Source organism: Heterodontus francisci, chromosome 38, assembly GCF_036365525.1.
Source record: "Heterodontus francisci isolate sHetFra1 chromosome 38, sHetFra1.hap1, whole genome shotgun sequence".
In the NCBI taxonomy this organism is placed as follows: Eukaryota; Metazoa; Chordata; class Chondrichthyes; order Heterodontiformes; family Heterodontidae; genus Heterodontus; species Heterodontus francisci.
In genome coordinates, this window is record NC_090408.1 from 45,180,070 (window position 1) to 45,205,286 (window position 25,217).

At 42.9% G+C, this 25,217-nt stretch overlaps 1 protein-coding gene across 4 annotated transcripts in view; it reads right to left on the bottom strand.

Moving 5' to 3' along the window:
• Positions 1-4,942: 4,942 nt before the first annotated feature.
• Positions 4,943-25,217, bottom strand: part of trpm7 (transient receptor potential cation channel, subfamily M, member 7) — a 208,811-nt gene continuing 188,536 nt past the window's right edge. For all 4 annotated transcript variants that reach the window (XM_068018326.1, XM_068018322.1, XM_068018325.1 and 1 more), the window contains 4 exons: positions 24,752-24,957; positions 24,003-24,054; positions 14,226-14,332; positions 4,943-6,151 (listed from right to left, as the gene is read on the bottom strand). In XM_068018326.1, the coding sequence (XP_067874427.1) occupies positions 6,030-6,151; positions 14,226-14,332; positions 24,003-24,054; positions 24,752-24,957 (487 nt within the window). In that variant the 3' untranslated portion in view covers positions 4,943-6,029. The remainder of the gene's footprint in view (positions 6,152-14,225; positions 14,333-24,002; positions 24,055-24,751; positions 24,958-25,217) is intronic.

The window sequence follows — 25,217 nt, forward strand, 5'->3', positions numbered from 1 at the left end:
CTCTGGGTTAGAGAATTCCAGATATTAACTACCCTCTGAGAGAAGAAATTCCTTTGCATCTCAGTTTTAAATGAGTGTCCCCTTATTCTGAAACTATGTCCACTAGTTTGAGATTCCCCCACTAGTGGAAACATCTTCTCAACATCTACCCTGTCAAGCCCCCTCAGAATCTTGTACGTTTCAATAAGATCACCCCTCATTCTTCGAAACTCTAATGAATAAAGGCCTAACCTGTTTAGCCGTTTTTGATAAGTCAATCCCTTCATCCCAGGAATCAGCCGAGTGAATCTCTTTTGAACTGCCTCCAAAGCTTTCTTAAATACGGGGACCAAAACTGTACACAGTACTCCAGGTGTGGCCTCACCAACACCCTGTACAGTTGTAACAAGACTTCTCTATTTCTAAACTCCAACCCCCTAGCAAAAGGCCAAAATTCCATTTGTCTTCTTAATTACTTGCTGCACCTACATGCTAACTTGTTGTTTCATGCACAAGATCACCCAGATCCCTCTGTGCTGCACTTTTTTTGGAGTCTCTCTCCATTTAAATAATAGTCTGCCTTTCGATTCTTCCTACCAAAGTGTGTGACCTCACACTTTCCTACATTGAACTCCATCTGCCAAATTTTTGCCCACTCACTCAACCTATCTATATCCCCTTGCAGATTCCTCATGTCCTCATCACAGCATGCCCTCCCACCTATTTTTGTATCAGCAGCAAATTTGGATATATTACACTCTGCCCCTCCTCCAAGTCATTAATAAAGATAGTAAATAATTGAGACCCTAAGACTGATCCTTGTAGCACTAGTTACGTCTTTCCAACCTGAAAAAGACCCATTAATCCCGACTCTGTCTTCTGTGAGTCAACCAATCTTCAATCTATGCTAATACATTACCCCCAATACCGTGAGCTCCTATCTTGTGCAATAATCTTTTGTGTGGCACCTTATCAAATGCTATCTGGAAATCCAAATACTACATCTACAAATTCCCCTTTATCAACTCTGCTTGTTATAACCTCAAAAGAACTCTTAGCAAATTTGTCAAACATGATTTCCCTTTCACAAAACCATGTTGACTCTGTTTGAAAGCTTAACGCAATCAAGGAGTGCTTTAAAGGGGGAGGGGACGAAGAGAAGGGGGGAAGAAAGGGAGGGGAGAGCAAGAAGGAGGAAAGAGTAGGAGGGAGAGAAGTGGTGGTTAAGGAAGGAATTCCAGAGAGTGGAGCCTAGGCAACTGTAGCAAAGGCCTACTATCCAACCTGAACCCGACATGCATCAGGTTTGGGTCGGGTCACTCTTCTGGGGCTGGACATACAGAGTATTAATTGGACTTGAAAGGTTGTTTAAAAAGATGAAGATTGGAGCCATGCAGTCAGTTATTGATCACGAGTTAAACAGTAGCCCATGGAATTGTGCCCAGTTTGTGCCACACTGTACCAGTATCTGTATTGCTTAAAATAAACACAGCAATTGCCCGAAGGCTCAGAAAATATTAAGCATTACCTGTACAGTACCTATACAGTACTGTACATGTGTAGACTAGAGTCCTGACTCTGATAGATTTATATTTTTTATATACTATATATCTTATAATAATCACTCAGGACCTTCCTGGTCTCTGCATCTCAGCTGCTCACTGGATAAACTTGCAAGTATTTCAACCTGTAAAGCAGGAGTCTAGGTAACGTATAATGATATTTTCTGAGTCTTCGGGCAATTGCTGTGTCTATTTTAAGCAATACAGATACTGGTACAGTGTGGCACAACCTGTCTGGGCACATCTCCATGGGTTTCTGTTTAACTTGTGACCAGCATGGTTTTGTGAAGGGTAAATCGTGTTTGACTAATTTGCTACAGTTCTTCGAAGATGTAACAAGTAGATAATGGGGATCCTGTAGATGTGGTATATCTGGACTTCCAGAAGGCATTTGATAAGGTGCTGCACAAAAGGTTAATACACAAGGTAAAATCACATGGGGTTAGGGGCAAAGAGCAAAGAACAGTACAGCACAGGAACAGGCCATTTGGCCCTCCAAGCCTGCCTGAACTAAAATCTTCTGCACTTCCGGGGACGGTATCCCTCTATTCCCATCCTATTCATGTATTTGTCAAGATGTCTCTTAAATGTCATTATCGTACCTGCTTCCACCATCTCCCCCGGCAGCAAGCTCCAGGCACTCACCACCCTCTGTGTAAAGAACTTGCCTCGCACATCCCCTCTAAACTTTGCCCCTCTCACCTTAAACCTATGTCCTGGAACATTTAGCTGCCAATCCAGTCCTTCCATCAACCAAGTCTCTGTAATAGCAACATTCCAAGTACTAATCCAAGCTCGAAGTTCATCTGCCTTACCTGTTATACTTCTCGCATTGAAACAAATGCACTTCAGACCACCACTTGGATAGAGGATTGGCTAACCAACAGAAAACAAAGAGTTGGGATAAATGGGTCTTTTTCTGGTTGGCAAGATGTAACTAGTGGGGTGCCACAGGGTTAGGTCCTCAGGCCCCAACTATTTACAATCTATATTAATGACTTGGATGCAGGGATAGAAGGTACTATAGCCAAATTTGCAGATGACACTAAAATAGGTGGGAAACTAAGTTGCAATAAAGAAATAAGAAATTTACAAATGGATATGGATAGGTTAGGTGAATGGACCAAAATTTGGCAGATGCAGTTTAACATGGATAAGTGTGAGGTTATCCATTTTGGTCAGAAGAATAGAAAGGCAAATGATCTAAATGGAGAGAAACTTCAGAGTGCTTCGGTGCAGAGGGATCTGGGTGTCCTCGTGCATGAATCGCAAAAAGGTAGCCTGCAGGTACAGCAGGTAATAAGGAAGGCAAATGGAATTTTGGCATTTATTGCTAAAAGGAATAGAGCATAAAAGTAGGGAAATGTTGCTGCAACTGTACAAGGCATTAGTGAGACCGCACCTGGAGTATTGCGTACAGTTTTGGTCCCCTTACTTGAGGAGGGATGTAGTTGCATTGGAGGCAGTTCAGAGGAGGTTCACTAGATTGATTTTGGAGATGAGGGATTTGTCTTATGAACAGGGATTGAACAGTTTAGGCCTTTACTCTCTGGAGTTTAGAAGAATGAGAGCAGATCTGAGGTATAAAAGATGATTAAGGGGATTGATAAAGTAGACAGAGAGAGGATGTTTCCCTCTTGTGGGGAAATCTAGAACAAGAGGTCATAGTCTTAGGATAACGGGTAGCAGATTTAAAAGAGAGGTGAAGAGAAATTACTTCTCTCAAAGGGTCATGAGTCTGTGGAATTCACTACCCCAGAGTGCGGTGGATGTCGGGACATTGAGTAAATTTGAGGAGATAGAGATTTTTAATTAGTAATGGGTTGAAGGGTTATGGAGAACGGGCAGGAAAGTGGAGTTGAGGCTGAGATCAGCCATGATTGTATTGAACGGCGGAGCAGGCTCGAGGGGCTGAATTGCCTACTCCTGGTTCTTATGTTCAAACAATCACTGACTGCGTGGCTCCAATCTTCATCTTTTTAAACAACCTTTCAAGTCCAATTACAGTTTTTGTTGCTTATCTGCACAACTGAAAAAGTGAAAAATGGATTTGGAATTGGAAGGTGGGTAAAGTGGTCAGGTTGGGTCAGACATAGGAAAAAATGGAAGGACTCTGGCTGGGCTCGGGTCCAATGTAGTTCTGTTGGGTTCGGGTCAGATTTTTTTTCCTGACCTGAGCAGGCCTTTAAACTGTAGACATTGCTACCAATAATGGAGAACAGAGGATTCATAAGAGGCTGGAATCAAAGGAATGGACAGTTTGAGGGGAAGGTTGTAAGACTGGAAGAGGTTACAGACCTAGAGCAGAGGAATTTAAATACAAGAGTGAAAACCTTAAAATCGAGGCTCTGGATGACAAGGAACCAACTTAGGCCAGTGAGGAAAGGGGTGACTGGTGAGCAGTCCTGGGCTAAGGTTTGTGGAAAATGGAATGCTGACCAGAACAATGGAGTAATCGAGTCTGGAGGTGACAGAGGGGATTTCAGTAGTGGATACACTGAGGTATGGACAGAGGTGGGTGAAGTTACACAGGTACAAGTAGGCTGTCTGAGTTGGAGATATGGGGGCGAGAGCTGACCTCATGGTCAGTCTGGTTCAGCAGGAAGAGTGATCAAGGAGGATGATGAGTCAGTGGCGAGGGCTAAAAGTTTGTCGCAGGGTCAAAAGCAACAGTTTTGGTTTTCCTAATGTTTAGATGGAGAAAATTACAGTTTGTCCAAGAATGACAAGACAAGCATTCTAGTAGCAGTAACAGTGAAAGTAAAGCTGGGTGTCATTTCTATAAGTATGGAAGCTGATCCATTGTGGATGATGTCACCAAAGATGAGCATATAGATGGAGAAGGTGGGGCAAGGATAGATCCTTGGGGAATTCTTATGACAGCACAGAGTGGCGAGAGAAGTAATTGCTAGAGTGTTCTAGTTACAATCAGCTCTTTCTACTTACGCCTAAAGTTGCTGGATAAAGTTCAGCAGAAAGGTAAGGGACTTTTGATTATTTCTCTGTGGATGCCTAATCTGCATGCTCATTGTAACTTCACTGCTAATGTATTCTATAAATTTCAATGTATGTATTCCTGGTTCGTGATGAACAGCCAGTAGCTTAACAGTTTGGTAAATGAAAATGATGGATTTAAACAGGAGCCTGTGGCACACAAGTGCGAGGACCCAGTTTACTAGTACCAGTTGGTATTTGTATACCAGAAACTATAGCCCAATGAAATTCATTACCAGTGTTTCAATCTTGTACATGCCACATATTCCTTGAAACAATCCATCATTTTCATTTATCTGAATAGCTTTAGAAAAATTCTTCACACGTGAACTGAACTCATCAACTGGAAGTAGAATTTCTGTTGTATATCTGCAGCCCTGTGGAATATATAGCACACCAAGATTACATTTATTTCAAAAATCTTTTATTAGATTAAATGTACAAAATTTATGCAGCATGATCCCACTAACTCTTGGCTTTCACCATCCAACCTACGTAAAACCATCTTAATTTATTACAAGTTGTGTTCGTGCCTTAGGAACAGTATCTATAAGATACAGTATATTAAAAATTATAGTTTTTCATATAAACACCCTTTTTAAAAATGACAATAGTACCTCTTTTTGTAACATAGAAAAGGTGCCTCAATGCCACCACTTACATAAATATTTAAGGTAGACATGCGGCTTTATCATGTTGACAATTCAACAGATTTGGGTCTCACTTATTTGCATAAAGATAGATTGCAATCTGCCCTATACCATATTTACAAGGATTTCAATACTTTTAAGTTCAATCTGCATGTACCACAAATACTAGCATTACATCAAAGTGTCTACACAATTGAAATTAATTAAAATCAGGTCACCAGAACAACCTTTTGATTGTGTTGGCTAGACAATGATCAGATTTGTGTAATTTTTATTGATAGTCCTATTTAAACCAGTCTGATTTTGTCAGACAAAACACATTATTACATTTTATGAAGTATTTTTCTGCAAGGTAACTCTTGGTTTGAATAAATATTATTTGCACCTCAGTGCAGTTAAGTTTGTACCAGTTTACATGGCTTTACTTAAATGTATAAAAAAGGTTTAAAATGTGTAGTGAAGACTTAAAATTGAACATTTAACTTTTCAATTAAGTTTGCTTTGCAGACAGATTGTTCCTGCTAACTGTACCTTTTTTTCTGCTGTATGATCACTATAGGTCATTAACATTGTCAGCATCTGCTGCTTGTGTCATTGCTGCAATCAACAGGCCAAGACACGAGTACAAAATAGCCAGTTCCATTTAGATCGTACTGTCAATGCATTAAACAAGACTACAGATACATCAAGTATCCTTTACCACTTCATCTCAATGCACTATCCGAGGTTAGATTTTGGAAGTCACATCCACAAAACTCCTCGTGATCCTTCAGATACAGCGACAGAAGCGACTTCAGGTAATTTCAAGTATCTGGCTTGAGGAAACTCTCCCTGTACCATTCTCCTAAATCATCAAGCGTATAGAATTTCTTACATCTTTGGTACCACTGCCAGACTGGATTGCAACTTCCACACCATCTTGAGAAAGCATCACTTTGTCTGGTGTATAATCGTTTCGCTTGATATCTAAGTCAAGCACAGAAAATAAGACATTACATTTTCATTGTGTGCCAAGGTATCACTAAGGTATATGAAATGGATTCTCTTGTTCGGTCTTTTTTTTTTGCAGGTGTTAAAATGGTTGAGGGGGGAGCAGGGAGATATACTATTGTTCTGGCCAGCCTTTCTTCTTCACCTAACATCCACCAAAAGCAGGATAAAACAGCTACTGCATTGGTCGATAGAAGTCAGTCCTCTGAAAAGTAATTAATTGTTTGTGGAAGCCCTGGAGATGTTCTGTATCTACCTTAACTCCTTTAATCATCTTAAAACACCTCAATTTCCTATAGTCAAGGGAATACAAGCCTAACGTATGCAACAAGCCCTCATAATTTAACCCTTTTAGCTCTGGTAACATTCTGGTGAAATTGCACAGCACCCCCTCCAAAGCCAGTATTCCTTCCTTGAGGTACAGTGTTTACAACTGAATGTACTGCTCCAGATGTGGAAGAATCAGAGCATAATTGTGGCATAACTTTCACCCTTTTGTATTCCATCCATCTTGAGATGAAGGCTAACATTTCATTAGCTTTTACATTTTTTTCTACCAGTTTACTGTAAATTCTATACTTGGACCCCTAAATCTCTGTTGCTCCACAGTTCCTAGCTGGTCATTTATAAAATACTCTGACCTATCTTCCTTGGATCCAAAGCATATGACCTCACTTCCCCACATTAAACTCCATCTCCCACAGTTTTTCCCACTCAATCTATTATGTTCCTTTGCAATTTTCTGCTATCTATACTACTCACGGAGTCACTTAACTTAGTGTCACCTGCAAACTTGGATATATGGCTCTTTATTCCTTTCCCCAAGTCATCCCCGAACCCGACAGAACCACATCCGACCTGAGCCTGACCGGAGTCCTTCCATTTTTTCCCACGCCCGACCCTACCATCAGTTAACTTAGCTTCCGTTTTTCACTTTGTTGCTGATCTGCACAAGCTTAAAATAACTAACAAAACCATCTTTCCAGTCCAAAAATTAAATTAACATTGGAGCCACTTACCCGTGATAGAGCGTGTCCGACCCGGCCAGACGAGAGCCTGAATGCCGGACCCGGAAGTGCAACCCAACTCGACCCCGACACGTCGTCGGGTCCCGTTGGGTTTGGGTCGGGTAGCCGGCCTTTACCCTGAAGGGCACCACTAATGACATCCTACCCATTATCCTTGCTGTCTCCTCCTCCTAACCAATTCCCTATCCATGTCAAAAGGTGGCCTGAGTCTTTTGTGCTTTCATATGTTTAAGAGTCTTTTGTGCGGAAATAAATCGAATGCCTTCTGGAAATCCATATAAATAACATCCATAAACACTTCCTTACCTACCATGTTAGTGACCTCCTCAAAAATTTCAACTAGGTTCATTAAAGGTGACTTATCCTTTACAAATGAATGCTCTCTGTGATAAGCTTGTATTTGTCTGAGTGCTCAGTCACTCCGTCCCTAGATTCTGGCAACTTTCCCACAGCTGATGGAGACTCACAGGCTTTTAATTTTGTGGCTTATTTAATTTTTTCCCCCCTATTCATTCATGGAATGTGGGCATCACTGCAAGGCTAGCATTTATTGCCTACCCCTGACTCCCAGTGACTTTGATTTTACTATGGCTTCTGATGCCACACTCAGTGAAATGCTGCCTTGATGTCAAGGACAGTCGCTCTCACCTCATCTCTGGAAGTCAGCTCTTTTGTCCATGTAAAAGTCAAGGCTGTAATGAGGTCTGGAGCCAAGTGGCCTTGACAGAACCCAAATATACCATTGATGAGCAGGTTATTGGTGAGTGATTACCGCTTGATAACACTGTTCATGACACCTTCCATCACTTTGCTGATGACTGAGAGTAGACTGATGGGGCTGTAATTGGCCAGATTAGATTTGTCCTGCTCTTTGTGGACAAAACATACCTGGGCTATTTTCCACTTTGTCATGTAGATGCCAGCGTTGCAGCTGTACTGGAACAGCTTGGCTAGTTCTGGAGCACAAGTCTTCAGCACCTCAACTAGGATATCAGGACCCATAGCCTTTGCTGTATCCAGTGCACTCAGCAGTTAGTTGATATCACGTGGAACGAATGGAATTAGCTCAAGAGTGACACCTATGATTGTGGGCACCTCAGGAAGAGGCCAAGGTGGATTATCCACTTGGCACATCTGGCTGAAGATGGTTGCAAACACTTCAGTCTTGGCTTTTGCAATACTGTGCTGGGCTCCACCATCATTCAGGAGGGGGATGTTAATGAAGCATCCTTCTCAGTTAGTTGTTTAATTGTCCACCACCATTCATGGCTGGATGGGACAGGATTGCAGAGCTTTCGTTTGATCTGATGTTTGCTTTCTCTCCCACCCTCCTTAAATAAAAGAATGACATTATCCCCTTCGATTGAAAAATTGCCAATTCCTGATTGCTATCAGCATTCTCAAATAAAATTCTCAGCCTGGTCTTTAAATCCATCCATGGAAACCCCTTTTCCCCATCTCAAACCTTCTCCAACTCTATGACCGTTCTCTCCTTGAACATTGTTCCTTTGATTCCAAATTCCAACACCCAACACCTCCCTCCCACTATTAGTGTACTTTGGCTCCACACTTGAATTCCTTCACTGAACCTTTCTGCCTCTGCACCTCGTTAATACCCACCTTTCACCAAGCTTTTGGTCATCCTTTAATATCTCCTCTTTTGGCTTGCCATTCATGTTTTTTAATAGGTCTCTGAAGCACCTTGGGATGTTTCCTCTACAATCAAGGTGCTATATAAATGAAAATTGTTATTGGGCTAATAAATTAAGGCAGGTTGCTACAATTAGAAAAAGTCTCTTCCAACAGAGCAGAGGTCAATCCCTCAGCAGGGTGTGTCGGTGTTTGGGACCCACCCATATTTATTCTGATTCCATAGCAAACAGAAAGATATTTTTTTGAGAAACCTTTTGGAAAGCAGGATGCATAGCAGTTATAGTGTCTGCAGAACACGCCTTCCACACAAAACAATAATAAATTTTGACAGATGAAAGCAAACTAGCATGAACCACTGTTTGAGTGCACTGGAGAAAATGGCGAGAAAACCAATTGTTGAACTGCTTCTTTGTGGGTCAGTAACCAGGTATCATTTTAAAAAATAATTGGCAAAAGAACTAGAGGAGTAATGAGAATTTCTCCCCATCCCACCCCATCGAGGGTTAAGATCTAGAATGCACTACCTGAAAGGAAATGGAAAGAGATTACATAGGAACTTTCAAAAGGCAACTGGACAGTCATTTACAGCACAGGAGACAATCATTCGGCCCATCAAGTCCATGCTGGCTCTCCGCAGAGCAAACCAGTCAGTCCCACTCCCCCGCTTAATCCCGTAGTCTTGCAAGTCAATTTCCTTCAAGCGCCATCCAATTTCCTTTTGAAGTCACTGATTGTCTCCGCTTCCACCACCCTCGTGGGCAGCGAGTTCTAGGTCATTACCATTCACAGCATAAAAAAGTCCTTCCTTGCATCTCTTGCCCAAAACCTTTCAATCTGTGTCCCCGAGTCCTTGTACCATCAGTTAATGGGAACAATTTTTCCTTGTCTAACTTATCTAAGCCGTATAAGAACAAACAAATAACAGTACAGCACAGGAACAGGCCATTTGGCCCTCCAAGCCTGCGCCGATCTTGATGCCTGTCTAAACTAAAACCTTCTGCACTCCCGGGGCCTGTATCCCTCTATTCCCATCTTATTCATGTATTTGTCAAAATGCCTCTTAAACGTCATTATCATACCTACTTCCACCACCTCCCCCAGCAGCAAGTTCCAGGCACTCACCACCCTGTGTGTAAAGAACTTGCCTCGCACATCCCCTCTAAACTTTGCCCCTCTCACCTTAAACCTATGTCCCCTAGTAACTGACTCTTCCACCCTGGGAAAAAGCTTCTGACTATCCACTCTGTCCATGCCGCCCATAACTTTATAAACCTCTATCATGTCGCCCCTCCATCTCCGTCATTCCAGTGAAAACAATCCGAGTTTATCCAACCTCTCCTCATAGCTAATGCCCTCCAGACCAGGCAACATCCTGGTAAACCTCTTCTGTACCCTCTCCAAAGCCTCCACGTCCTTCTGACCAGACCAGAATTGCACGCAATATTCTAAGTGTGGCCTAACTAAAGTTCTGTACAGCTGCAGCATGATTTGCCAATTTTTATACTCTATGCCCCGACCGATGAAGGCAAGCATGCCGTATGCCTTCTTGACTACGTTATCTACCTGCATTGCCACTTTGTGACCTGTGGACCTGTATGCCAGATATCTCTGCCTGTCAATATTCCTAAGGGTTCTGCCATTTACTGTATACTTCCCACCTGCATTAGACCTTCCAAAATGCATTACCTCACATTTGTCCGGATTAAACTTGTACAATCTTGTACATCTCTATCAAATCTCCTTTGCACCAGGGAGAACCCCAACTTTTCCAACCTAATCTTGTAACTAAAATTCCCCATTTGTGGAACCTTTCTGGTAAACCTCCTCTGCACCCTCACATCCTTCCTGAAGTGTGACGACCAGAACTGGAAGCAGTACACTAGTTGGGGCCTAACCAGAGCTTTATAAATGTTCAGCATAACTTCCCTGCTTTTGTATTCTATGCGTCTATTTATGAAGCCCAAGATCCTAAATACTTTGCTAACCACTCTCTAAATTTGTCCTGCCACCTTCAAATATCAATGCACCTGCACCCCCAGGTCCCTCTGTTCCTGCATGCTCTTTATAATTGCACCATTAAGTTCATATTGCCTCACCCTATCCTTTCTGCTAAAATGCATCACCTCAAACCTCTCCGTATTAAATGCCATCTGCCACTTGTCTGTCCTTTCTGCTAGCCTATCTATTTCCTGTTGCACGCGGTTCATATCTTCACTGTTTGCCACTCCAAGTTTGGTATCAACAGCAAATTTTGAAATTCTACTCTGTAGTCAATGATCCAAGTCATTTATATGTAGCAAAAAAAAAAAAAACAGTGGTTCTAGCACTGACCCTTGGGGAACACCACTGTCTACCTTCCTCCAGTCTGAAAAACAACTATTACCACGACTCACTCTTCTCTGTATTTGAGCCAATTTTTTTAAAAATCCAATTGGACACTGACCCTCAACTTTGTTAACCAGCCTTTTATGTGGTACTTTATCAAACGATTTCTTAAAATCCATATAGACAACATTCCCTTCATCAACCTTCTGTTACTTCATCAAAAAATTCAATTAGATCAGTTAAGTATGATCTGCCTTTTACAAATCCGTGCTGGCTATCCTTAATTAACTTAAACCTCTCCAAGTGCCTGTTGATTTTTTTTTCTGATTATAGTTTCTAAAACCTTACCCACCACTGATGTTAAACTAACTGGCCTGTAGTTGCTAGGACTGTCCTTACACCCTTTCTTGAATAAGGGTGTCACATTTGCCACTCTCCAATCCTCTTGGGCCTCCCCCGTATCCAGGGAAGATTGGAAGATTATGGCACGCCTTTCCGCTATCTCATTCCCCACTTCCTTTAGCAACCTGGGATGAAAGCCATCTGGATCAGGTGACTTATCTACCCTAAGCATAGCCGGCCTTTCCAGTACTTCCTCAATCTCAATTTTTACCCTATCCATTGCCTCTACTCTCTCCGCTTCTACCGATATTTTGTAAGATTCCTCTTGCTTAGTAAAAGACTGATACAAAATACTCATTAAATATTCTAGCCTTGCCCTGTGCCTCTAAGCATTATTACCATCATTGTCCCTAATAGACCCCATTCCACCTCTTATTACCTCATAATCTCTTGACATGTACTTGAAGAGGACTAATTTTCAGGGTTATGGGGGAAAAGCTGGGGGTGTGGAACTAAACTGGACAGCTGTTTCAAGAAGCTGGTAAAGCATGATGGGCTGAATGGTCTCCTCCTATGTTGTAAGATTCTATAATCCCAAATATGTCCCTACAACAGGTGAGTAGATTTGACATTCAAGGTTTGAGTATAGGAGCAAGGATGTCTTACTACAGTTATACAGGGCCTTGGTGAGACCACATTGTGTGCAGTTTTGGTCTCCTTATCTGAGGAAGGATGTTCTTGCCATGGAGGGAGGTCAAAGATGATTTACTAGGCTGATTCCTGGAATGGCAGGATTGACGTATGAGGAGAGATTGGTTCGACTAGGCCTATACTCACTAGAGTTTAGAAGAATGAGAGGGGATCTCATAGAAACCTAGAAAATTCCAACAGGACTAGACAGGCTAGATGCAGGGAGGATGTTCCCGATGGCTGGGGAGTCCAGAACCAGGGGTCACAGTCTCAGGATATGGGGTATGTCATTTAGAACTGAAATGAGGAGAAATTTCTTCACTCAGAGGGTGGTGAACCTGTGGAATTCTCTACCGCAGAAGGCAGTGGAGGCCAAGTCATTTAATACATTCAAGAAGGAGATAGATATATTTCTTAATGCCAAAGGGATCAAGGGATATGGGGAGAAAGCAGGAACAGGGTACTGAATTAGACGAACAGCCATGATCTTTTTTTGAATGGTGGAGCAGGCCCGAAGGGCTGAATGGCCTACTCCTGCTCCTAATTTCTCTAGTTCTATGTGCTGTACCACAGAATGATGGAATGTGAATCTGCAGCAATTAAGTAATGAAACAACTTCCCTAAACCAAGCTATTTGAGAAGTCATGGGGGCAACAAGCTGCTGCAGGAGTGAAAGGGAAAAAATAAAATAAAAATAAATTGGGCCAACAGTCACCTTCAGCTGATTTGACCAAGGATTACTGTGTCAGATCAGAAAAGAGATCTTCCAGCTGGTGTCCAATCTTTTATTCCTTGGCACCTTTTCTACATTAAAGCTATTAGATAAATGCAAGTCATTGTTTTTATTGTGCAACTCCACTCTGGGTAAATACGTTGCGGCATTGAATCGCTCAGATTCAATCCTCGCACTGTGAGTAGCTCTGGGCATTACACATTTGGAATGATATATTGGCTTTGGAGGGAGCGCAGTGTAGATTTATCAGAATGATACCTGGACGCCAAAGGTTAAATTATGACGACAGATTACACAAAGTAGGCTTGTATTCCTTGGAATTTAGCAGGTTAAGGGGTGATTTGAACACAGTTTTAATGATATTAAGGGGAACAGAAAGGGTAGAGAGAGAAAATCCATTTCCACAGGTTGGAGAGTCTAGGACTGGGGGGTAGAGTCTAAAAATTAGAGCCAGACCTTTCAGGAGTGAAATTAGGAAACACTTCTACACACAAAGAGTGGTATGAGTTTGGAACTCTCTTCCACAATGGCAGTTGATGTTAGATCAATTGTTAAATTTTAAATCTGACATTGATGGATTTTTGTTAACCAAAGGTATTAAAGGATTTGGGGCAAAGTGGATACCTGGAGTTAGGTCACAGATGAGCCATGATCTCACTGGATGACGGAACAGGCTCAAGGGGCTGAATGGCCTCCTCTTGCTCCTATGGCTTTTTGTTGAGCTAGTCAGAGAGATACAGCACTGAAACAGGCTCTTCGGCCCACCGAGTCTGTGCCGACCATCAACCACCCATTTATACTAATCCTACACTAATCCCATATTCCTTACAACATCCCCACAATTCTCCTACCACCTACCTACAGTAGGGGCAATTTACAATGGCCAATTTACCCATCAACCTGCTGTGGGAGGAAACTGGAGCACCCGGCGGAAACCCACGCCGTCACAGGGAGAACTTGCAAACTCTGCACAAGCAGAACCCAGAACCCTGGAGCTGTGAGGTTGCGGTGCTAACCACTGCGCCGCCCAAATCTCAGATAAAGGGATCTACAATTGACAACAAGTTAAGGAAGGAAATCCAATAGTCAGAGTTCCTGTTCTACTCAGCTGCTACTGGTGAAAACATACAATGGATGTTTCAAATAACCTAGTCATTATCTGACTCATTAAGAGGATTGTTAGTTGGGTGAGGTGTCAGGGTCACCAACACTTAGGAAATTATTGCCCAGCATAGGTCACATTGGAGAGAAAAAGAAAAGCACGCCAGTAAAATCTTACCCGGAAGTTTCAGCCTCCCACAGCATGAATTACAACGGTGTTTAGTCCGAAAATTTTTAACAGCGTCTTCTCCCAAATTAGCAGGTCCAAATACCATGTCATGTGACCTGAAAAAGAAACACCATGAATACACCTAGGCATAAAAGTCAATTTGGTGATTATCTCACAATGTTAATAAGGTAGCTGGAAGCTTCAAGTCTGTCTGCAATCTCAGAACATTCAACGACATTTCATACAATGGCTTTTCCCAACTGGCAAAATACTCAGCCTCAGTTAGATCATTCAGCAGTGAAACACATTGAAGAGAGACTCCCTTACAACTGTCTCTTGCTGCATACCTCAAGACACTAAAAGCAGCACCACAAGTGGATAAGGCCATAAATCAGCTAATGTAATTCTGGGTTTTATGGCAACAAGGAATCGTTTATAAACATCAAGATGTAATGGTGAGCACCTTAGTAAGGAGATATTTGGAGTGCTAGAAACATACTGTGTGCAGTTTTGTTTTCTACACTATAGGAGGATGTTGAGGCAACAGGATGTGCTGTAAGTTCATTAGGATACTGCTTGATAGAGGGAAATACAAATACGAAGAAACACTGGGGTGGTTTTTATTAGAACCAAGTAGATAATAGAGCAATTTGATAAATGCTTAAAAATTAAGGGATAGGACAGAGTAGTAAGAAGGAACTTGCATTTTATAACACCTTTCACAACCTCAGAGCTACTCAAAGCTTCATAGCCAATTAAATACTTTTGGAATGTAGTAACTGTAGAATGAACGGAAACAGGACAGCCAATTTTTGCACAGCTGGATCCCACCAACAGCAATGAGATAAATTAGATAATCTGTTTTTATGATGTTGGTTGAGAGATAATGGTTGTGATAACTGTTGGCCAGGACATAGAGTGAGAACTCCCCCTGCCCTCTTTCAAAACCAGTACACAGGATCTTTTACACCAACCCAAGGGGCAGATAGAGCCTTGGTTTAATATCTCTTCTAAAAAAAAACTGCACTTCTGGCAGTGCAGAGCTCTCTCAGCACTGCACAAAACTGAACGGTCAGCCTAGATTACGTGCTCAAGTCCAAAATGGGGCTTGAATGCATAACCTTCAGACTTAATGGCGACAGTGTTATTGAAACATGGCTCCCACCCATGTAGACAAAGTTTCCAGTGGTTGAGGGGTCTAGATAAGAGATTAAATGCAAGATATTTAGGACAGCAAGTATGAGAAACATTTTTTTTTATTTACACAAAAGATTGAGAGACTGGAATGTACTACCAGAGTTAGTGAATGAAGCAGAGACCATGTCAACTTTTAACAATAGTTTAGATAGGCGTTTGAAGGAAAAGAGAGCTTGGGGGGGGGGGGGGGTGCAGTCGGGTGGGGAGGGAAATAAAGGGATATAGGAACAGGACAGGTTTGAGATTAGGACTAGCGCACAGAGAGATAAACACCAACATGGACTTCTTGGACTGAACTGTCTGTTTCGGTATTGTAACTTCTATGCAACTAAGAGCATTTATAAATTGCCTCAAAGTAGGAAAACATCTCAAGGATCTTCACAGAAGAGTGAGGAAAACAGATAAAGAAGTTTAGGAGGGGTGACAAAAAGCTTGGTCAAACAGTTGGGTTTAAAAGGAGAATAGGGAGGTAGAGAGGCAGAGGGATTTTAGGGATTTATGCAGCTGGCAGTATAGCTACCAGTTTTGGGCAGGAAGGTGGGTGACAGGGCAAGGGAAAGATTGGGGGCGCACAAGAGGTTATAAGGCTACAGGAAGTCAGAGACAAGAAAGGGAGCCTTTAAGGGATTTAAACACAAGGATAAGAACTTTAAATTTGAGGCTCTGGGGGACCAGGAGTAAATACAGGGCAGCAGGAACAAGGGTGATGGGCAAGTTGACAGGGCAGGATGGCAGATGGACAGTAGATCTGGATGAGCTGAAGCTTGAGGATGCAAGATAGGCTAACTAGGAGGACAGTGGAGTTATTGAATCTGGGGAGGGGGGTCAGGACTGTATGAGGGTTTTAGCATGTGTTAAACTGAGGTATGAGCAGGGGCAGACAATGTTCCAGGGGTGGAGGTATGCTGTTTTTGTGTAGAGGATATGGGTTTGGATGCTTAGCTTGGAGTTCTACAGGACAGCAAACAGATCAGGATGGGGGAAGAAAGTCAATGGCAAATGTACAGAATTTGTGTAGGGACCGAAGACAAAGGCTTTGGCCATCCCAATGTTTAGCTGGACTGTGAGACAGTTCAAAGACTAGATGCCAAGCATGTAGATTGGTACAAAAGTTGTACTGCAGGGTTGAGGTGGAACAGTTCACCACTGACAGCCAACTGTACTGTGGAAGGTGACCTCAAGGTTTGTTGGGCAGGAGTTGTTGGGGGTGGGGGTGGAAATCAAGGATAAATCCTTGGGGGACTAGAGGTGACAATGAGGTAGCAACAGAAGCTACAATTGGAGTAGAAAGAATGGAACCAAGGAAGGAAAGTCCAAAGGAGCTGGAGAAAAGAACGGTAGCATAGTGGTAATGTTACTGCACTAGTAATCCAGAGGCCCAAATTAATGCTCCGGAGACACGAGTTCAAACCCCAGCATGGCAGCTTGGGAACTTAAATTCAATTAATAAATAAATCTGGAATAAAATGCTAGTCTCATTAATATCATGAAAATAGAGTATTGTAAACACCCATCTAGTTCACTAATGTCCTTCAGTGGAGGAAATCTGCCATCTTTACCCTGTCTGGCTTAAATGTGACTCCAGACCCAAAGAAATGCGGCTGATTCTTAACTGCCCTCTGCAATGGCCTAGCAAGCCACTCAGTTGTACCAAACCGCAAGAGAAAAAAGTTGAATTAAAAAAACAGATGGAACCACCAGGAAATGACAAAGGCCCACCGTGCCACGTCTGGGGATTTGTGCCAAAATTGGGAGAGCCGTCCCACAGATCAGTCAAGCAACAGCCTGACAGTCATACTCTCAGAATCATACCTTACAGCAAATATCCGAGACTCTTCCATCACCATCCCTGGGTATGTCCTATCCCACCAGCAAGAATGACCCACCACAGGTGGCGGCACAGTGGTGTACAGTCGGGAGGAAGTGGCCCTGGAAGTCCTTAACAAAGACTCTGGACTAAATGAAGTCTCATGGCATCATGTCAAACAGGGGCAAGGAAATCTGATGATCACACGCCACCATCCCTCAGCTGATCAGGCAGTGCTCCTCCATATTGAAAACACTTTGAAGAAGCAGTGAAGGTAGTTAGGGCACAGAATTTACTCTGCTTGCGGGACTTCAATGTTCATCACCAAGAGTTGTTCAGTAGCACCACTACTGACCGAATTGGCTGAGGACACATTTGCCAGAACCAAGAGGGAAAAAGAGGAAAAAACTTACTTGACCTCATCCTCTCAATCTACCTGCCACAGATGCAGCTGTCCATTACAGTATTGGTAGGAGTAACCACGGCACAGTCCTTGTGGAGACGAATTCCTGTTGTCACACTGAGGACACCCTTCATCATGTTGTGTGGCACTACCACCATGCTAAGTGTGATAGACTCAGCACAAATCTAGCAGCACGCTGTGGGCCATCAGTAGCAGCAGAATTATAGTTATAGAGTCGTACAGCATAGCAACAGGCCCTTCGGCCCACAGCGTCCATGCCGACCATAATGCCGATCTATACTAATCCCACCTGCCTGCATTAATTCCATATCCCTCTATACCTTGTTCATTCAAGTACCTGTCCAGATGCCTCTTAAATGTCACTACTGTTCCTGCCTTCGGCAGCTCATTCCAGATACCCACTATTCTTAGTCTCTCCGATGAGATAGTTGAGGCAAATGTAGAGGTTAACGCAAGCAAATCCAGTAGGCAGGCCGGGCAGGGGTAGGACAGGGAGCGTGGAAGGTCTGGTAGGCTAAACTGCATTTACTTTAATGCAAGAAGCCTTACAGGTAAGGCAGATGAACTCAGAGCATGGATCGGTACATGTGATTGAGATATTATAGCTATACGGAAACGTGGTGGAGGGATGGACAGGACTGGCAGCTCAATGTTCCAGAGTACCGATCCCTCCGTTGTGACAGAGGTGGAGGTAAGAGAGGAGGGGGAGTTGCACTATTGATTAGGGAGGACATCACGGCAGTACTTAGAGAGGATATCCCGGGGGGAATGTCCAGTAAGGCCATATGGGTAGAACTTAGAAATAAGAAAGGGGTGATCACTTTGATGGGATCATACTATCGGCCCCCCAATAGTCAGAGGGAAGTGGAGGAGCATATATGTAGGGAAATCACAGATAGGTGTAGGAATTATAGGGTTGTAATAGTAGGTGATTTTAACTTCCCTAATATTGACTGGGACTGCCTTAGTGCTAAGGGATCAGATGGGGAAGAATTTGTGAAGTGTGTCCAGGATAGTTGATAGTTTTCTGAAGCAGTATGTGGATGGCCCTACTAGAGAAGGGGCTACACTCGACCTCCTCTTAGAAAATGAGGATGGGCAGGTGGTTGATGTGTCAGTGGGGGAGCACTCTAGGACCAGTGACCATAACTCTATTAACCAAGATAGTTATGGAAAAGGATAGGACTGGTCCTCAGATTGAAGTCCTAAACTGGGGGAAGGCTAATTTCGATGGCAGACAGGAACTCTCAAACGTTGAATGGGAGAGGCTGTTTACAGGTAAAGGGACGTCTGGCAAGTGGGAGGCTTTTAAAAGTGAGATAGGAAGAGTTCAGGGCCGGCATGTTCCTGTTAGATGGAAGGGCAAGGCTGGCAAGTTTAGGGAACCTTGGTTGACGAGGGATATTGAGGGTCTGGTCAGGACTAAGAAGGAGGCATATGTCAGGTATAGGCAGCTGGGATCAAGCGAGTCCCTCAAAGAGTATAGGGGATGTAGTAGTACACTTAAGGAGGAAATTAGGAGGGTGAAAAGGGGCCATGAGATTTCCCTGGCAGATAAGATAAAGGAGAATCCTAAAAGATTCTATAAGTATATTAAGAGTAAAAGGGTAGCTAGGGAGAGAGTAGATCCCCTTAAGGATCATGGTGGTAATCTATGTGTGGAGCCACGGGAAATGGGCGAGGTCTTAAATGAATATTTCTCATCCGTATTTACCGTGGAGGTGGTCATGGAAGCTAGTGAGTTCAAGGGAGGGAACAGCGATATCCTGGAGCATATCAACATTACAAAGGAGGTGGTGTTGGAGGTTTTGAAGTGCATTAATGTGGATAAATCCCCAGGGCCTGACCAGGTGTATCCCAGGATGCTATGGGAAGCAAATGAGGAGATTGCTGGGGCCCTGGCAGAGATTTTTGTATCATCGTTAGCCACAGTGAGGTACCGGAAGACTGGAGGATAGCTAATGTGCCTTTATTTAAGAAGGGCGGCAGGGATAAGCCAGGGAACTACAGGCCCGTGAGCCTTACATCAGTGGTGGGAAAGTTATTGGAAGGGATTCTGAGAGACAGGATTTATATGCATTTGGAAAGGCAAGGTCTGATTAGGGATAGTCAGCATGGCTTTGTGTGTGAGAAATCATGTCTCACGAATTTGATTGAGTTTTTTGAGGAGGTGACCAAGAGGATTGACGAGGGCAGGGTGATGGACGTTGTCTACATGGACTTTAGCAAGGCCTTTGACAAGGTCCCGCATGGTAGGCTGGTCCAGAAGGTTCGACCACATAGGATCCAGGGTGAGCTAGCAAATTGGATACAAAATTGGCTTGGTGATAGGAGGCAGAGGGTGGTAGTGGAGGGTTGTTTTTCAGATTGGAGGCCGGTGATCAGTGGTATGCTGCAGGGATCGGTGCTGGGCCCTCTGTTGTTTGTCATATATATTAATGACTTGGATGTGAATGTAGGGGGCATGATTAGTAAGTTTGCAGATGACACCAAAATTGGTGGTATAGTGGACAGTGAAGAAGGTTGTCTAAGGTTACAACAGGATATAGATAAACTGGGAAAGTAGGCAAGGGATGGGCAAATGGTATTTAACGCAGACAAGTGCGAAGTGATGCATTTTGGGAAGTTAAACCAGGGCAGGACATATATAGTGAATGGCAGGGCCCTGGGGAGTGTTGTTGAGTAGCGAGACCTTGGGGTGCAAGTACATAGTTCCCTGAAAGTGGCAACACAGGTAGACAGGGTGCTGAAGAAGGCATATGGCATGCTTGCCTTCATCGGCTGAGGCACTGAGTACAAGAGTTGGGAAGTCATGTTACAGTTGTACATAACGTTGGTTAGGCCGCATTTGGAGTACAGTGTGCAGTTCTGGTCGCTGCATTACAGGAAAGATGTGATTAAGCTAGAGAGGGTGCAGAAGAGATTCACAAGGATGTTGCCTGGTTTGGAGGGCCAAGGTTATAAAGAGAGATTGGATAGGCTGGGTCTGTTTTCCCTGGAGCGATGGAGGCTGACAGGGGACATGATAGAGGTATATAAAATTATGAGAGGCATAGATAGGGTAGATAGCCAGAGTCTGTTTCCCATGGTAGGGGTGAATAAAACTAGAGGGCATAGATTTAAGGTGAGAGGGAGGAGGTTTAAAGGGGATCAAAGAGGTAAATTTTTCACACAAAGAATAGTGGGTATCTGGAATGAGCTGCCTGAGGAGGTGGTGGAGGTAGGAACAGCAGCAACATTTAAGAGGCATCTGGATAGGTACTTGAATTAGCAAGGCATAGAGGGATATGGAATTAATGCAGGCAGGTGGGATTAGTATAGATAGGCATTATGGTCAGCATGGACGCGGTGGGCCGAAGGGCCTGTTTCAATGCTGTACGACTTTATGACTCTAATAAGCACACAAACTTCCTCATGGGTTAGCTGTTGTCAGCTTACTTGTGACATTTGGAGAAACAGTATTAACATTACGCAGCTACAAGCCACCTAATTTAGTGACTGACATTGGCTAACCATTACGAATGATCACAATCTGCAGTAGTCATAAATACAACTGAAGTCAAGGCTTCAAAAGTTGACCATTCCATCAAACAATGCAGTGGACTTTACCCAAGGGTTACAGGACTTCTTTCAGAAGCATTAAAAAGATGCACAAACCATAAGTGCCAACAGCATGTGACTGACACCAAGTCTTTCACACATTACGAACTGCAATAAATGCAGTTAATATGATTTCCATTTATTAAGAAATACTATGCACTTAAATGTAGATTAAGAATGGACTGTGCCATATAATTTAATAAACTAAATTTTCCCACTTCCAATTTAAGGTATTGTAAATTGATTAAAGCAGTTAAAACACAGGACTTGCAGGTCTGACATTTCAAGTTGGTTATCTGAAAAGAGAGACCCTAGCACTTAGTGGCATTAAAACTGCTTCAAATCAAAGAGTGCATGAGTCTGTTTAAGAAGAGTAGCAAGGATAATCCAGGAAATTATAGGCCGGTGAGCCTTACGTCAGTGGTAGGGAAATTATTAGAGAGGATTCTTCGGGACAGGATTTACTCCCATTTGGAAACAAACAAACTTATTAGCGAGAGGCAGCATGGTTTTGTGAAGGGGAGGTCGTGTCTCACTAATTTGATTAAGTTTTTTGAGGAAGTGACAAAGATGATTGATGAAGGAAGGGCAGTGGATGTTATCTATATGGACTTCAGTAAAGCCTTTGACAAGGTCCCTCATGGCAGACTGGTACAAAAGGTGAAGTCACATGGGATCAGAGGGGAACTGGCAAGATGGATACAGAACTGGCTCTGTCATAGAAGACAGAGGGTAGCAGTGGAAGGGTGCTTTTCTGAATGGAGGGATGTGACTAGTGGTGTTCCGCAGGGATCAGTGCTGGGACCTTTGCTGTTTGTAGTATATGTAAATGATTTGGAGGAAAATGTAGCTGGTCTGATTAGTAAGTTTGCGGACGACACAAAGGTTGGTGGAGTTGCGGACAGTGATGAGGATTGTCAGAGGATACAGCAGGATATAGATCGGTTGGAGACTTGGGCGGAGAAATGGCAGATGGAGTTTAATCCGGACAAATGTGAGGTAATGCATTTTGGAAGGTCTAATGCAGGTGGGAAGTATACAGTAAATGGCAGAACCCTTAGGAGTATCGACAGGCAGAGAGATCTGGGCGTACAGGTCCACAGGTCACTGAAAGTGGCAACGCAGGTGGATAAGGTAGTCAAGAAGGCATACGGCATGCTTGCCTTCATCGGTCGGGGCACAGAGTATAAAAATTGGCAAGTCATGCTGCAGCTGTACAGAACTTTAGTTAGGCCACACTTAGAATATTGCGTGCAATTCTGGTCGCCACACTATCAGAAGGACGTGGAGGCTTTGGAGAGGGTACAGAAGAGGTTTACCAGGATGTTGCCTGGTCTGGAGGGCATTAGCTATGAGGAGAGGTTGGATAAACTCGGATTGTTTTCACTGGAACGACGGAGGTGGAGGGGCGACATGATAGAGGTTTACAAAGTTATGAGCGGCATGGACAGAGTGGATAGTCAGAAGCTTTTTCCTAGGGTGGAAGAGTCAGTTACTAGGGGACGTAGGTTTAAGGTGAGAGGGGCAAATTTTAGAGGGGATGTGCGAGGCAAGTTCTTTACACAGAGGGTGGTGAGTGCCTGGAACTTGCTACCGGGGGAGGTGGTGGAAGCAGGTACGATAGCGACGTTTAAGAGACATCTTGACAAATACATGAATAGGATGGGAATAGAGGGATATGGTCCCCGGAAGTGCAGAAGGTTTTAGTTTAGGCAGGCATCAAGATCGGCACAGGCTTGGAGGGCCGAATGGCCTGTTCCTGTGCTGTACTGTACTGTACTGTTCTTTGTCTCAGGAATGCATCATGTGACTTACGCAATTACATTCTTGGCAGTGATAATATTGCAAACCATAATTTAATGTTGTAATTTTGAGAAGAAGGAATAGAAGCCAATTAAAGCATGGGGCTGGCACTAATGCCCCTATTCTATCATAGAACCTGTTAGCTATAACATTCCTATTACAAGCTGAGTCCAGAGCTGCAGCGAGATACAGGTACTCACTGCAGAATACAGCCCCTTGCTCAGTCTGTAAGGTCACTAATCTAATGGCAATGTCAACTCCATAAACATGCTCAACTGATCATTTTAATTTCAGGTGAACACTGACAGCACAGGAGGCAGCAATTCAGCCCATCATGTCTGTGACAGCTCTTTGAAAGCTATCCAATTAATCCTACTTGCCTACTTTTCCCCCTTCGCCCTGTAATTTTTTTCGCTTCAAGTATTTATCCAATTCTCAACATTACTTTTGAATCGGTTTTCACCACACTTTCAGAATGCATTCCAGATCATGCCAACTCACTGTGTAAAAAAAAGTTTCATGTCACCTCTCGTTCTTTTGCTAATCACCTTAAATCTGTGTCCTCTGATTACTGATCCTTCTGTCACTGGAAAAAGTTTCTCCTTATTTACCCTATCAAAACTGTTCATGACTTTATTTAACGTGCTCTTAATTTTCTCTGCTCCATTGACAATCCCAGCTTCTCCAGATAACTGAAGTCCCTCATCGTTGGACCATGTAAGTAAATCTCTTCTGCACCCTCGCCAAAGCCTTGACATATTTTCTGAAGTGCCCAGAATTGAACATAGTATTCCAGCTGAGTTCTAACCAGTGTTTTATTGAGGCCAATTACATTCCGACTAGTTTCCCTGCTACTGCCAATACCAACATAGCCAATGGCCTTTGATACAGACCTACTGCACTCTAAGCCAACCACTTGTTGAGGGAAAAAGGCTGTATATAAACTAATACTTACCGTTTCTCCTCAGACTTTATCACTGAAGGATCAGTCAAGTTCTCCCCAACACCTACAAAAGGAAATGTACAAAATTATACCATTACATCGTTCATAATGCATTAATAAAGTATCTAGGCTTTGCAATCAGACTCCTTAAAACTGCACATAACTATCCTGAGCAAAAAAGATAGCTCCTGTTTGGTTTCTGCCTTTTGGTGATGTCTTTACACTAAGACTGCTCAGTCTCTGGGATTAACATCTGCCTATTTGTACACTTGTGTTAAATATATAAAATACCTGAGAAATGCAAGTTCACTTTTTTGGGGACTAGGACATCAGGTTTTGTGTTGTTCAGTGGAAGGGGAGAGAAAAGATTCTTCAGTCCAAACATTGCCTGCTCCAGAGATCCAAACCTCTTTCTCTCCATAACCAGCTCTAGATTTTTTTTTTTGTCTATTTGGTCAATAACCCTATGAAGAAGCTTTGTCTTAATACCATGTGTGGTTTTTTTGCAACTCTGAATGCTGGCAATTTAGTGCAAAGTTCCAATTTCTACATTTTATCAATCTTCAAAGTGGTTAAGTTTGACTGCTCCCAGTAAAAATGTATCTAATGCAATTCTCAAATTCAAAGATGAAGCTATTAGGAGTAATTTTAGAATGACCAATTATGTATAGTATTGGTTTACAAACAAAGAATGTCAAAAGCACAAATCACTACTAATTGATACAAACTACTTCAGTTTAACAGAAGCTATTTGCACTCACCCTGCAAGTCCAAAACCAACAGTTCACCTCTGGTATACTCATAAGTCCAATGACTAAAGGCAAGCATGGTCTCCTCCAGCATGTTGTTTGGACGGATCTCATCTCCACTATTATGATTGAATTTCCGGAACTCTCCAGTCATACACTCCTCAATTGCAAACCATTGGCTTGCTGAATGGCAGTACAGAAGGAACACTTCCAGGAACCTGAGGTTAAAACATTCAGCATACTGAGACAGCAACCAGACAACCTCAAGTTTTTGCTCCAAAAACAATATATAAATTCTTGGATGCAACAGGAGCAATGATTCATAATTTTGCAGCCATTCATACCGTCAATCCCAGAATTAGACGTTACAGTCCATAAACAGTCATTACTATGCTGTGTATCATGCAGATCATTTAGTGCCATCCTTAAGCATCTTGGGGCATTTTATATTAAAAGATGCTAAATAAATACAAAATTG